Source organism: Anabrus simplex, chromosome 1 (genome assembly GCF_040414725.1).
Source record: "Anabrus simplex isolate iqAnaSimp1 chromosome 1, ASM4041472v1, whole genome shotgun sequence".
Classification (NCBI taxonomy): Eukaryota; Metazoa; Arthropoda; class Insecta; order Orthoptera; family Tettigoniidae; genus Anabrus; species Anabrus simplex.
This window is the reverse complement of record NC_090265.1, coordinates 711,853,632-711,869,142: the sequence shown is the minus strand read 5'-3', so window position 1 is coordinate 711,869,142 and position 15,511 is coordinate 711,853,632. Positions and strand designations below refer to the sequence as shown.

At 39.1% G+C, this 15,511-nt stretch overlaps 1 protein-coding gene across 1 annotated transcript in view; it reads left to right on the top strand.

Moving 5' to 3' along the window:
• Mad1 (Mitotic arrest-deficient 1) overlaps positions 1-15,511 on the top strand; it is a 333,861-nt gene that overhangs the window by 43,203 nt on the left and 275,147 nt on the right. The window contains exon 3 of the mRNA XM_067136015.2: positions 4,103-4,270. Coding sequence (XP_066992116.1) covers positions 4,103-4,270 — 168 coding nt within the window. The remainder of the gene's footprint in view (positions 1-4,102; positions 4,271-15,511) is intronic.

The window sequence follows — 15,511 nt, the reverse complement described above, 5'->3', positions numbered from 1 at the left end:
GGAAGCGGCCGTAAAAGCAACGGGGATAGATGAAATATGTGTAAAAATGATAAAGACAGCAGGACCCATTGGTCTACTTTGGTTATATAGGCTGTTAAGGTGTATATAAATGAAGGAAAAACTAAGTACCTGATGATTGATCTAAAGGTGTAATAATACCAGTATTTAAGAAAGGTGACAGGAAGGTAAGTGACAATCATCGAGGAATTACGCTCTTGTCGCAAGTAGCCAAAATATTGGAGAGAATAATAGAAAGGTGGATGAGAGGAAGGTGGAAAGAAATTTAGAAGAACAGTATGGATTTGGACAGGTCAGGTCAACGATAGACCTTATATTTACCATGAGATTACTAATGGAAAAACAATTGGCACATGGAAAAGATCAAGTGATGGTATTCCTTAATCTAGAGAAGACATACAATAGTGTTAATAGAGAAGAGGTGTGGGAAACCTGGCAAGAAAAGGATGTGGAAGACAGTCAAGGGAACTAGTGAAGGCGATGTATAAGAATTGTTCCAGTTATGTCCAAGAGTCCAGTGGGGAGAACAGATTGGTTTAGAAACCAAACTGAACTAAGACTTACGTTTATAATGGTTCTGGATCAAATTCTAAAGGAAACCATGTCCAGATATGAAGGGGGATATGAAAATATTGTTGTTTGCAGATGACATAGTGATCTGGGGAGTCAACAATACAGAAGTGCAAATCCAACTATAGGCTTTAACCCATATATGCCCAACTTTTTTTTTCGTTTTGAACATCTTCCAACTTCACATAAAATGGTCAAATGGATGCACTGATGTTGTAAAAAATGAAAAACAAATTGTTTCCTATTCCAGTCGTGAGGAAAGTGCCGCCCCATAAATGGGGCGGTGGGCATGGGAGGGTACATGTAAAGCAAATTACTTTCCCTTTTGACTAGAAGTTTACTATGTTCACACATTCAATTACATCACAAGAAATACAAATACAAAATATAAAACTCGTCAAATAAACAAAGAATAGTGTTCCAAGTTAGAGAGATTGTTAAATTATTTCCATTTGTTACCATTATACACGTAAAAACATAAGAACGTTTGATGGAAATCACTTGCTTTATGTCACTTAACAATGGAACTTCTCAAAGCAATTAGCATGGCAGCCCACATCACATTTTCTACATTTCTTGGTAGTGTTCTTATGGCATTCTGCGCATCGAATCTGGGTTGGGTTTGATATTATTACATGCCCAACCCCATCCAACCGCACTTCATCTTGCACGCGCCGTTTCACAGATTTCAGAGGTCTACCAATTGCAGGACGATTGGTGTATTTTCCTAGGTAACATTGGACAATATAACGTATGAAGCCTAAAAAATCATAAGTGCCTTTATCCATTCCTGCAGGAGTCATCCTATACAGCTGGTATGCATTACTGATACTGCAGCTCAACGGGAACAGTATAAGCTGCCAGTACCATTTTTTCATCCTTATACCAGGCCGATAAGCTGACACATTTTGGTCCAGCCGGTCCACTCCTCCCATATATAGATTATACTGAGCAGCAAGCGCTACCTGTTTTACGGATATCCTCTTTCTTTCCTTGGAACTCCAACGACTGCACATGCCCATTGGCGAAACACCTGTTCTGTTGGATGCCAGAGTTACAATATTATTGTCGTTAAACCTTACGAGAGTTATTCCTGAGTTTACATCTGTGACTTGGTCATAAGCACCTCATGGAAGCTTTTTCATTACAGGAGGGTCCTGGAGAGGGGCATTTTCAAGACGATTATTACGAATCGTGCCAGTGCAGTCATGACCACTTCTTCCTAGTTTTGATAAGAGAGGCAGGGATGTAAAGTAGTTATCAGTAAATATACTATATGCCGAACCTTGAGGCAGTTTATTCACCATGTCTATAACTACTGATCCTCCAACACCAAGGTCAGGGTTTGTGTTACCTGTAGAGGCACCTTGATAAGGCTCAGCTTGAACAAGATACCCTAATCGCGAACACATAGACCACACTTTGAAGCCGAACCTTACAGGTTTATTTTGGATGTGCTGTTTGGTTCCATGTCTTCCAAAGTATGGGACCATGGTTTCATCAATGCTCAAGTACGCGTCTTTAGGAAAGAATTTTAACCATTTTCCATTTACATGATCCCAAAGTGGGCGCACTTTTGCGAATTTATCATTTGGATTTAGGGTGTTATTATCAGAAATGTGTAAGTAGCGAAGTAATTCTTCAAATATATTCCTTGAAATAGCACCTGCGACCCCGGGATGGTAAGTATCAGCACCTGAATCCCAGTAGAGACGATGCCTAGCAACAGTACAATATCCACTCAAAAGTAATATGGCAATAAGTAACCTGATTTCATTAACGTCAACATCAAAATTATGGTTACCTTTGAACATGGCATATCGTTTTGTCTCATTAACAATGGTGTTTATTATTTGGTCATCCCCAAATAGTTCGAAAAGTTCTACAGGAGATTTGTTTGTGTTTAAAAATTCTGGTCTTGTCCATTCGTGTTCAGGTTTGGAGGGTATATCAACATGTTCCCACTTACGTGTTGGTGGCAATGTTTTCTTCTTTCGGGGAGGTGATAACATGTAGTTATCACTAGAAGTAGCTGAGGATGCAGTCTGTTCATTGTGACTACCTGATGATGCTACTTGGTCAGCACAGCTAGTATCATCCCGTATCTCAGGTACTCCCAATACCATTTCTTCAAATCGATTTTCAGAAATGACAGTAGCCCGCAGCTCTCCCTCAGCCCGAAGTTGGTTCCCAGATAGATGATTGATGTTTCCGTCTTCGTCACCTCTTTCCTCATCACTATGAAGATGATTTTCCGGAGGACAAGTGTATATTGTAGCACTTGCAAATTGTTGGTCGTCACTCTCAAGAATCGCCAAGATTTCATCGATGGTCAACCTAAAATATTATAAGAAACACGTGAAAATATTTTAACGATATATCTACAGTAGGTAACAATACTGATATAAGGCAGATGATAGTCTATAATCATTTGTTTTATTTTTACAACATTTTTGCTGGATTACTCGATGCATATTGTGTTTTATAATCAGTTACGGCGTAGGATAGGGAATCTGTAACTCGTGTATATCTACATATCATAACACAAATTATTTTAGTCAGTAGAACATGTGCTTCCGTAATGATTGTACTATAAAATAAGGTGTACCCGCCCATGCCCATTGCCCCATTTTTGGGGCATTGAAAGAAATGACCGGAAACAGTACTCAAATTACAAATAACCAGCTATATTCTATTACAGCAACATTATGCAAGTTATATACCATAAGGAATCACACAAACATACTAATAATTATCAATAATAATTAAAATACTTACTTGTTCTGAGAGGTCATGTTGCATGTTCACAATGAGCTGTAGTCAACAATGAATAACTGTTATGTTGAAGCAGCTGTGTGTTGGCAGGGACCCAGGTCTTATCCACCAATGCCAACCCTCTTGAAATATAACATCAAACTTACCTCAGGAAGAAATTCCTTGAAATATAAAAATAAAATTCCAGCTGCCCCAAAAATGGGGCGGTGGGCATATATGGGTTAAATGACATTATTGGGAAATATGATATGAAAATCAGTTTTGAGAAGTGCAAAACAGTGGTGATGACAGGAAGGAAAAGGAATCATTAGTATCAGGAGACAAAACGTTGAGGTTGGTGAATGCTTCAAATGCATGTAACTGTTTAGGTCTTCCTATAAATCCTTGTCTTCATGATTTTTCACTACATAGTCTTTGTTTTTCTGAAGCAGAATTTTGGAAGAAGTGTGTTCAGTAATTTAGAAATGCATAAGAACAGTTCCAAAAGCTGTAAAGTAGATGTTGCAATAAAATCAGTCTTCACAGAAAGCAAACCATTTGAGTTTTATTTATATAGATTGTAGTTGGTAGAACATAAACCAGAAGATGCATAGTAGGTAAGAGAAAATTGTGTTTCTTCATTGAGAGAGTGTGTGTGTGTTCATTCTACTTTGAAGTTACCCATACTTTAATTTTTCATTACGCAGTTTTTGCTTAGGGTGTATTCTTGTTTTATTGTAATCCCGGTGTTGTACTGTAGATCAAGAGCCTGGAGAAGAGAGTCAAGGTGCTGAGGCGTCGGGAGATCGATATTCGTAATGAACTGGAGGAGTACCGTGAGTCTGCTGATGCCCTTCGCTTCAAGTTGGAAGCTTCAGTGCAGTCACTACGGAAGGAGAATGAAGAACTTCGCGGGCAGCTTAAGGATGTAAGTGATCTACATTTTATTTTCTACTAAGTATTGTTGAGTGTTCAGCCCGGAGGCTAGTTTTCACCTCAACAGCTCTGTCATCAGCTGTGAGAGGTGGCCCAGGCGTCACGGAAGAGGTGTGCTAGAGGAACGAGGAGGGAGGCAGTTTCCTGTCGCTTTCCTCACTGAACCAGAAGTTGCTATTACAGCTGTCTGCCAAGCCCACTGAAATGCTTGCACCAACTGACCCTTTGAGTGACATTTCCACGCCATTCATAACAGGGACTGCAAGTTCATTATTGTCATTAGAGTGTGTACTCTAGTAATGGGGGGGGAACCTGAACGAAATGAATTTTTGTAGTTTCTTCCTTCCCATCTGTAGCACATCTGTTGGAATTGTATCTGTTCCTTCCAAATTGTAGCCTCAATTGCTGTCAGCTATCCACTTCCCACTTTGTTCGTCATGCTGTCTTTATGTCGGCATGCTAGAAGCATCATCATCAATCATTTGATCTTCTATGAACTAGTAATCAAGCTAAGGATATTTCCTTAATCCTCCTTGGCTCAGGCAGCAGTACACCGGCCTCTCACCGTTGGGCCCCATGATTCACATCCCAGTCACTCCATGTGAGATTTGAGCTGGAAAAAGCTGAGGTGGGACAGGGTATGGGTACTCCGGTTTTCCCTGTCATCTTTCATTCCAGGAACACTGTTCACTATCATTTCATCTTTGTCATTAATCATTGTCCCAGAGGAGGGGCTTCAGCAGCCGGCACAGTTCCCCTCCTTGCCGCTAGTTGGGGGATTCATTCATTCCATTCCTGACCCGGTCGAATGACTGAAAACAGGCTTTGGATGTTCATTTTTCATATTTCCTTAAAGGTCTATTTGCTCCTGTAACAGCAAAACATGCAGAGTAAAATTTAAAATCCATTTTAGGTTAACCCTAGAACTACTGCAGGTTTATCTGTCAAATGCTGCAGTTATTTTCCTCAATATACACCATGAAAATCATGCTTGTAATCACATATTAATCCTATCATCATCATTTCCTTTTATCCAGCCTAGCCGGGTAGGGGCAAATATGGTTCCTCTCCACTTTCCTTGGTCTTTCCACCACTCCTCCAACACTGTGTCCCAGTCCAGGTTTCTTTCTATAATACTGCAATGGATTGTGTCCTTCCATCTCAGTCGTGGTCGTCCATGGCCTCTCCTTTCTTGCATTTGAATTTCCATCACCTTTTTTTTTTTTTTTTGGCATTCTTTCATCACTCATTCGCTTTATGTGCCTAAACCATCTTAGTTAGCTATTCTCTATTCTAGCATTCATTTTTTCCACTCCAATTTCTTCCCGGATTTTCTCATTCCTTATTTTGTCTCTTCTACGCTTCTATATCATACTCCTGAAGAACTTCATTTCGGCTGCCTGTATTCGACTCTCATCCTTCTTTGTCATTGTCCAAGTTTCTGCTCCGTAAGTTATAGGTACGTAATACATCTTGTACATAGTTCCCTTTGCTTCCATTGGGACGTCTTTGTCCTGTAACATGTTTCTTGTACATAGCTCCCTTTGCTTCCACTGGCACGTCTTTGTCCTGTAACATGTTTCTTATACTATGATAGAAACAGCTTCCAGCTTGAAAAAGCATTCAAACACTTTAACATTTTACATTGATTGCTTGAAAACACAAATGTTATAATTTGTTCAATGGGACATATTATTTTGTGCTGTGTGCTACAGAACTATCAGTAACTGACATAACTTACAATTTAATGAAAGTGGTTTATGTATTTGAACTTCTGCAAGTGACCAACTACTTAGTACTCTGTTTCTTAAAGTTACGTGCCCATTATTTCATGTAAGGGCACATAGACTGTGAAACTGAGCATTAATACTTTATGGTGTGCTAGATAGACAGTAGACTGTTTATTGAATATTACATGCCCATTATTTCTTGTGAGGGAACATAGACTGCGTAATTGAACATTACAACATTATCGTGTGCGAGATAGAATGTACAGACTCTGTTTAGACTTCACGAACTGTATTCAAACTAACAGTCAGGAACACAGTGCATTCAGTGTACTGAACTTGTGCAGATGGACAGTGACGGTTCGATTGCATTATTAAGTGGAACTTTAGTTCAAAATATCATTAGTGCAATTTCCCTACAAACGTTACACTTGTTAATTATGAACCGACAGTGCTATAACACACCAAGTGACCTGAGTAATTTGACGCCACAAGCATAGACTTAACCACCCGTGTCATCCTGTGAACTTCCATAATGGGACGTAGTAGCTTCGGAGGATACATGGTTATGGTGTTCTGGATCGTCGGGGGACAGATGGTAATAATGTTCCTGGTCGCTGGTGGATATGTGGTACCCTGGAGCTGTGAGGACACAGTCAGACGGAGCCAGCAACTTCAAAATCCAGAACAACTTTAAAAGGTGATATGTATCTGTGCTGTTTAAAGAGCAGTCGGTTCAAACTTTATGAACTGTGACTTCTAATTTAACTTCCAAGTTTACAAGTCACTTCCAATTTTTCAAGTTCTCAAGTAACTATCAATTTACAGTAAAATGAAAATGTTAAAGGTCCACCATTTCAATACAATGAATGTTTATTGATGTGAGTATATATCACATAACGTTTAAAGAAGATTGGTACTAGTTTCGACGCTCATTGCGCGTCATCATCAGCCAACGAATCAGTTGAGCAAAATACAACTTATCAAATAGCAATATATAACACGTGATAGCACCTACAAGACAAATGTTAAACTATGACTAGTTAAAATATAAAACACATGACAGCAAATACAAGGACTAATGTTAAAAGTTAAATTGTAACACCGAGCTCAATAGCTGCAGTCGCTTAAGTGCGGCCAGTATCCAGTATTCGGGAGATAGTAGGTTCGAACCCCACTGTCGGCAGCCCTGAAAATGGTTTTCCGTGGTTTCCCATTTTCACACCAGGCAAATGCTGGGGCTGTACCTTAATTAAGGCCACGGCCGCTTCCTTCCCACTCCTAGCCCTTTCCTGTCCCATCGTCGTTGTAAGACCTATCTGTGTCGGTGCGACATAAAACAACTAGCAAAAACAAAAATTGTAACAAGTTAAAACAATGAAAGTAAATCAGAGAAGGTAACACAATTGTTAAGGTATGATATACGAGAAAATAGTCCAGCTTGAGGTTTGTAGAACATAAGGTGTATCTATATACAGCAAATTTTAAATGTAACGTTAAAATGATGAGGGTATGGTGCGTATGACCATCTAAAACACATGACAGCACCTATAAAGTCACTGTTAGATTATAACCAGTTGAAATGATGAGGTGCGTCTGACCGTAAAATAGAAAATTTTTGAGAAGCTATCCCAGTTGTTGAATCTTAATAAACAAGAGAATAGTCCAGCTTGAGGTGTACATGCCTCTCTCTCGGTCCGCAGTTATCTGGCAAAACACCAAATTCCTGTTGTGCCCCATCCGCCCTATTCTCCCGACTTGGCTCCAGCAGACTTTTTCTTATTCCCCAAATTGAAAACCACCTTGAAAGGACATCGTTTCCAAGACATTGAAGAGATCAAGGAGAATGTGACGAGGTAACTTCGCGCCATCAAAGAAAGTGCATTCCAGGAAGCATTCCAAAAGTGGAAGAAACGTTGGCAACACGCTGTTGATAGTGCAGGGGACTATTTTGAAGGGGACAGTCTGTGAAATGATGTAAGCTACATAATAAAGTTTTTCTAGTCACAGTTCGGTCTTTTTTTGAACACACCTCGTATTTTTGTCTAAAAAATTTCTGAACACACCATATCCTTTTTCTAAGAACTACATAACATATATTTTTTTAAATTACTGTGATCATATTATTTAATAGAACACGATTCCTCCTCCTTCACTCCTTTCCCATACCCCTCACTACTTAATCACCTTAATGCAACAACACACTCGCTTAGCAGTCTAGCAGTTTCTACTAACTTTCAAACAGGGCACATGAAAGGCATGTTCCCTTTCTAAAGAATATCCAGACGTGCCAAGTCTCCCGATTTAAGCGGGAGACTACCGATTTTTCATCGTTCTTCTCGATTTCCTGATCGTCGGGGACCAATAGAGCAGTATCAGTAATTTTTGTATGGCCTCAGCTACCGTGTGCAGACATTTCAATTTGACGCCATCTGGCTGTCTGCTCGTCAATTTCGACGTTCCGTTTTACTCTAGGCCCACTAGATGGCAGACCGAGTAAACCGAAATTCTTTTGGGCATCTGTGGCTGAGATTTAATTAATTTTGTCACGTAAACACCAAATGTGTCACCAGAGATCTTTTACATGCCGACATCGTACGACATGGAGTGTTGAATGGATTTTTTCCGCCCTTCAAAAATCCGACTACCTCTGCCGGGTTTGAACCCGCTATCTTGGGATCCGGAGGCTAGTAATTTTTGTATTATTTTAAACTCGCGCGTTTCCTCGTGTCGATATATGGCTCAGTATGACTGGTCGATAGTAGTTCTAATAATGAAACCAGATGGCTGTATGGGGCATGGTTGCTCCTCTTTGGTCTATAATACAGTCCAATACTCATCTTTGGTCAAATACTCAAATAGCTTAATAGAAAGTGGAAGTCGCAAGCGAGTAACCTAACCTCATAAGTAGCATGCCATAGACGTCTACCCGGGCCAGGACCTGCACAAGTGCTCTTGTATGTCTTAATATGTGTTTTGGCCAAAATGTCAAAAAAGAAATATGATGCAGTGTTTAAAAGTGCTTATTTATTATTAAATGAAAAGCGCACAATGTGCAAAAACAGTTTTTGTACAGATGGTCAACTATGCTAATGCCATTCTTGTTATTGAGGTTGTCCTCATTTTGCAGTTTTTTGCATGGTATCTTTCACAATGATTGTTGCACAGGTTACATATACAGTCTTCCTTCGGCTGGTGGAAGTTTTTGGTTTGGCAGAATCTGTGGTGAAATCCATGAGTGGCGTAACGTGTAATTACGTGCCGTAGCTCGTAATTTGCTTGCTTCCATTCTTCCGTCATTATAGTGTCTGTGGAATAGAAGTCGGACCAAATAGCATTCCTTTTCTCGTTTAAAATTTGGCGTGCATTCTCGTAGGGCTGGGTGTTTGGTAGACAAAACTGTGTTTTGATATCGTCAATGAAGTAGTCCTCCTTGGTTAGAACATACGTTAACCTTGAAGGGGCTGACTTCCCAATGCCTAGTATTCTCTTGAGATATCGGGCCTTGACTTTTTCTCTTGTCATCAGGTCGCTGAGTGTGAGTTTTTCCCAGGTGATGCTAATCCCATAGGTTGCTATTGGTGATATGGCTGTCCTGAACAGTAGCATTGCTGTACCCAATGATATTTGTTGAGGTTGTTGAATGTTGTAGATGGCTTTTATTGCTGCGGCTGCTCTTTCTTTGACGTGGATATTGTAGGATGTTAGAGTAGCTTGGAGGGTGACTCCAAGGTACTTGAATTTCGGCACTACTTCCAGAGGTTTGTTGTGCATGGTTATTGTATTTTTAGGTGCATGTTTTCCTCCTTTCCTAAAGGTCATTTGTTTAGTTTTGTTGTGGTTTATTTGCAAACCGTTTCTTTCTGCCCATGATGTGAGCCTATTGAGGACCTCTTGGAGCTCTTCTATGTTTTCTGAGCCTATTGCCATATCATGTGTGTAAAGTATAAGCAATGCTGAGGTATCTGTGATTATTTCTGTGATGTCTGCTGTCATGATGTTGAATAAAATTGGGCTGATTGGGTCACCTTGTAGGACTCCGTTTGTTAGGGTTACGTTTTTGGATAGGGTTATGTTGTCTGATATTTGGACATAGTTATATTTGAGGATATTCGAGATTATGATTGCTATCGGATGTGTAGCTCCTATTAGGTAATTGAGTTTCCGGATGAGTGTTGCTCTATCAACAAGGTCAAAAGCCTTACGATAGTCTACGAAGACTACAAAATATTTCTTTCCTGGATGCCTCAATGTATCTTGGACCTGTTCTATTAGATATTTTACGGCTTGTAGTGTGCGTCTTCCCTTTCGGAAGCCGAATTGATTTTCTGATATCTGCGAGTCTATTTCTTCTGCAAGCCTGATTGTTAAGATTTTTCATGAAGATTTTGAATGATGTATTTTCGAGGGCTATACCTCGATATGAATCAGGATTGTCAGTTTCTCCTTTCTTAAATATCATTTTGATTGTTGACAATCTCCATTGCCCTGGAATTTCCCCAGTGTGCATGCATGTGTTGAATAGTTCTACCCAGTAGTCTAGCATGACAGGTAGAGAGTCTTTCAGGTGTTCTGTGCAAATGCTGTCTGGGCCGGGGGCCTTTCCATTTTTTGCTGCTGTTATTGTATTATATATTTCCTGCCTCGTTATGGGGATGTGATTTCCTGTCATTGTTACTGGAGTTAATTCAAAAGCTGTTGATCAGTGTTGGAGGTTGAGAATGCTTTTGAAATGGTTTTCCCATGACTCCATTGATATATTATTTGTTACTGAAGTTTTTGGTTTCCTAAGCACTAGGAATGGGTCATTTTGGGCGTTTGCGGCACGTCTCCTGGAGTCTTCCTCAATGTACTCCGTTCTTGTTTTCTTGATTAGTGATTTATATTTCCTTCTTTGTTCGGCATATTGGGCCAGGTGACTCGGGTTCGATGTGTTCTTCGCTCGATGTAGTGCCAGGAGGGTCTTTTTCCGTTTATTGTAACAGTCTTTATTGAACCATGGTTATGATCTCCTTACTTTCGTGTGAGTTTGGCATGATTGAAGGGTTCTTGTACACATTTCCACTGCTTCAGTTAGTTCATGTCGTTGAACTAATAGCCTTGCTTTATCTATCTCATCACCGATATGTCTTAGTTTCTCTGGATCTAATTTCCTGGATATTTTCTTACTTGGTTGTATTGGCAATTGATCTTTATGAGTAATTTCAAAGACTGTCGAGATTGGTATATGTTTCCTAATCGGAGCTATGGCTGAAGTCCATAATGCTTTTTGACTGAATATTTTAATGTCTGCACCTCTGTAAAAGACTAAATCTATGGCGCTGCTTCCATTCGGGGCTATGTACGTTTTCATGTAGGGACTGTTAACAAGGACATAGCCGGCTTCTTCCAGAGCCTCTTTAATCAATTCTGTTCTGACAGTTGGTTTGTCTATTCTTGCATTTAGGTCGCCTGCAAAGATTACTCTATCATCTGTTTGCGTTTGTGACAAGGCCTCTGTTATTCTTTCAATTGTGTCCTCTGTTGACATATGTGGTTGAACGTACATGCCAATGATTGATAGTAGGCTGGTCTTTACGGTAATTGTGTTTTCTTCTTTTATTATTTGTTTTATTTTCCCTAAGTTCGGTTTGAGAAAGATGGAGACCCCTCCTGATGGTCTTCCTGTGGTCTGACGAGCGAATGAATGAATTCCGTAATATCCTTGAATGTTGAAATCCTGTGTTAAGAATGTTTCTGTCAGTATAATGGCGTTGTAGTTGCTTAATGTCTCTATTGGAAAGAGAGGCAGAGCGTTTTTTATGCCTTCAATGTTCCATAGGAGCATATGTGTATGTTTATCTTGAACGGACAACCCAGCTCATTCAGCAAAAGAAAGCCGTGAACAATGAAACTACGGATCTAGCGGATTTAAAAGAAACCGTAAGATATATGATGGACTTCATAACGAATAAAATAAATATCATTATTGAAGAAAAAGTTACGCAGACCCTGAATAGGAATGCAGTGCTTACTCACAAGGATAATGAAGTACTCAATAACAAAACAGACGGAAGGGATAATGATCATGACTATAGAGGAGAAACAGAATGGACAACTGTAATAAATAAAAGAAACACACAAACCATCAGAGGGACAAGGGTTCAAGAAGATGATCTACAAGCTGCTGACCAAATGGCATGGCTTTACCTAGGCAATCTGAAAGGAAACGCAACAGGAGAGAAGGTTAAGAAGTACCTAGAGAAAAATGGAATTAAAGATAATATCCATTGCGAAGAACTTCACACACGAAGTGAAAACAAGGCCTTCAAAATAGGTTTCCCTTTCAAATTCCTTGAAGATGCTGTACGACTGGAATTCTGGCCAAATAGAACAATCGTAAGAAGATTTCGTTTTCGGAGAGCAAACCGTGCTGAAGGAGGAGAACTACAATAAACATTAAAAGTGCTTATAGGGCAGAGTTTCCATGTTTCAGTGAATCCAGGAAGGGACCAACGTTCACATTCTCTACTATATGTAGGTGTGATTTTTCTTGCCTTCTCTCTGCGATCCTTTTCATCTCTCCATAACCTTGGCATCCCATCATCGCGACTACCTCTTCAACGATCTTCTTCCGTGGTTTCCCTCTGCCTTTCTTCCCCATCTCCTTGCCTTCGAACAAGTTCATTATGAAGTTATTATGCCGGAGTATATGACCAAAATCTGACGCTTTTCTCCTTTTTATCGTTGTTATTAAAAATCTCTGGGTGTTTATTTCTCTAAGCACTGCTTAACTAGTTTTCTTCTCAATCCAGCTAGTTCTTGTCATCTTCCTCCATAACCACATTTCCATTGTGTCTAGTTGTTTCACATCCTCCTTCAAGAGAGCCCATCCTTCACAGCCATATAGCAGCACACTCCAAATGATTTTAATAAACAATTTCTTTTGTTCAGTATCTAAGGATTTATTAATTAAGAACTGCTTCTTCTCCACAAAGGCTTTCTTACACAAGGAAATTCTTCTTTTTATTTCCACAATGCATCTGTTGTCATCGGTAATAATTGATCCTAAATAGCAGAACTTGTGCACCTGTTTTATTAAAATATTTCCAGTTCTGAGATGTGCTGCTGGCTTCATTTTAGATTTGCTTACAACCATAACATTAGTTTTATTTACATTAATGTTTAGTTGGAAATCTTTTAATATGGATGCTAATTTGCTGAGCATGATCTGCATGTTCTTCTCATTGTCAGCCAGAAGTGCAATGTCGCCGGCAAATCTAATACATTGTACAGTTGTTCCATTTATTTTAATGCCAGGTGTTTTTGATTTAAAAGTTTTCATGGCCTCTTCAATCTACAGATTAAATAGAAATGGTGATAAGGAACACCCCTGTCTTACTCCTTTCCTGATCCTCACCTTGAATACTGTTTCATTACTTTCAATGTTTATTCTTTGATTGATGTAGAGGTTTAGTATTGCTTTTCTGTCTTTCCAGTCTAAATTAATATCCTTCCTAATTCTGAACAGTCTTTTTCACTGAACACTGTCAAAAGCTTTTTCCAGGCCTACAAAAGCTATATAAGTATTTCTGTTAAGCTCTAGTCTTCTCTCCAAGATGGTTTTAAGTGCTATAATAGTTTCTTTCATTCTTACTCCTTTCCTGAATCCAAACTGATCATCTGGATTCTGCTCAATTTTCAGTTTGATTCTGTTTTTATAATGTGCATGTGAATATTTTTGCTGCATGTGAAACAAGGTTTAGTGTTCTGTAATTGGAACATTCTGTTGAATCTCCTTTTTTGTGCAGAAGTACTGCTTTGCTTTCTACAACATCCTCTGGCATATCTCCGTTTTCATAGCAGTACTTGGTGATTTTGAAGAGTTCATCCTTCAGCTTTTTTCCAGAGTTTTTCCACAGTTCAGCAGGCAGTTTTTCTGGTGCAGGAACCTTTTTCTTTTTCAGCTTTTTCATTTCTCACTATGGGAGGACTAGTTCATCTTGTGAAACCTGGTCTTGTTTTACGATTTACTCATTTACATTGTCAGTTTCTTCTCCATTATATAGATCCTCCAAATACTCCTTCCATCTCTTCATTACCTCCTCATCTTCTATTAACAGGTTTCTTTCCTTGTCTTTTATTACACTGGATTTCAGTTTAGCCTTCAGTTGCTATCTTTTTACTTGATTGTATGCTCTGTCAGCATTTCCGATTTTCATATCATGTTCTATGTTTTTACAAATGTCGTCCATCCATTCTATCAATTCCATCCAACCCATCCGTTTGTCCACCCATCCATCTTTCACCTCTCGGCACTTCTGTGTAACCAGGTTTTATAGTTTCCTATAGTTTATCATACTTTCTGGAGTATTTTTCCGGTGTTATTTCTTTCCTGAAAGAGATTTAGTATTTCTTCAGTCATCCAGTTCTTCCTGGGTTTAAGCGTCTTTTTTCCTAGCACTTCATCTGCTGCCGTTGTAAGTGAAGCTTTGACAGCATTCCAATCTGTTTTGTTGTTGTACATGATCATGTCTGTCTTTCTTCGAATACTTCTTGTGTTAATGGATCATTTAACTTCTCTAGATTCCATTTCTTGCTTCTTGGTTTCCTTAACCCTTTCACACTCAGCGCGCTGATCTATCGGCGCGAGAGGTTATGGCGAGAAAGCTCACAGCGCCGATACATCGGCTCTGTCCTATTTGGGGATTTTGGTCATTTGCTTGGCTGTTAAATCGTAACTGTTGATCGTGATGGTACCTTAAAGCGTTGAATTTGCGTTTTACTCTGCAGATATATCCACCAGCCCTACAGAATATTTTTATTTTCGACAAATGAAATCTGTTGACCGTGAATGTTTATGTTGTGGTTATTGGAAGTTGTTATTGCGTGGATCTGTGTTGGTTGGCTTATGAATACAACAATTTGATCTTGCTATGAGTTTAGTTTTGAGTTCATTTCGTTTCTTTGGTATATCGTGTGTTCGCTGTAATCCGCAAACTATAATTTTATTCCTTTTCATAACTCCATTGTTGCACATGCTTGCGTCATCCTTTTATTGCAATGGCTAGTCCATACTCAAGACCGAATGAGACCGATATCCTTGAATTTTCAGATGATTTAGACAGTAATAATGACCTTCTTATGCCAAAAGTGATTCCCATTAAGTGGGAAATGATACAGTCACAGCTGCTCACCGTGCATCGGACCGTGAGGACCTGACATCGATGATTGTTCCATGTACAGTAAATAACTTTGTGCCCTGCTTCATGAGTGAATTGCAGCACACACATCATATTGATATCAAATGATTCGGAATTAAATGTTCTTTCTTTCACGTCTAAGAGTAAAGAAGGAAGACACAATAATATCTGATCTTTTGTCATTGAAAACCATAATTTATTTTTTAAATTTATTTTCAAAATTTAATAATTTTTTTTTAAAATACCATTAACAATATGTCCTAGGTATATTCATTTCTGAAATGCTCATAGTTTCCCGTATTAGTGTGATTTATTTTATTTTAA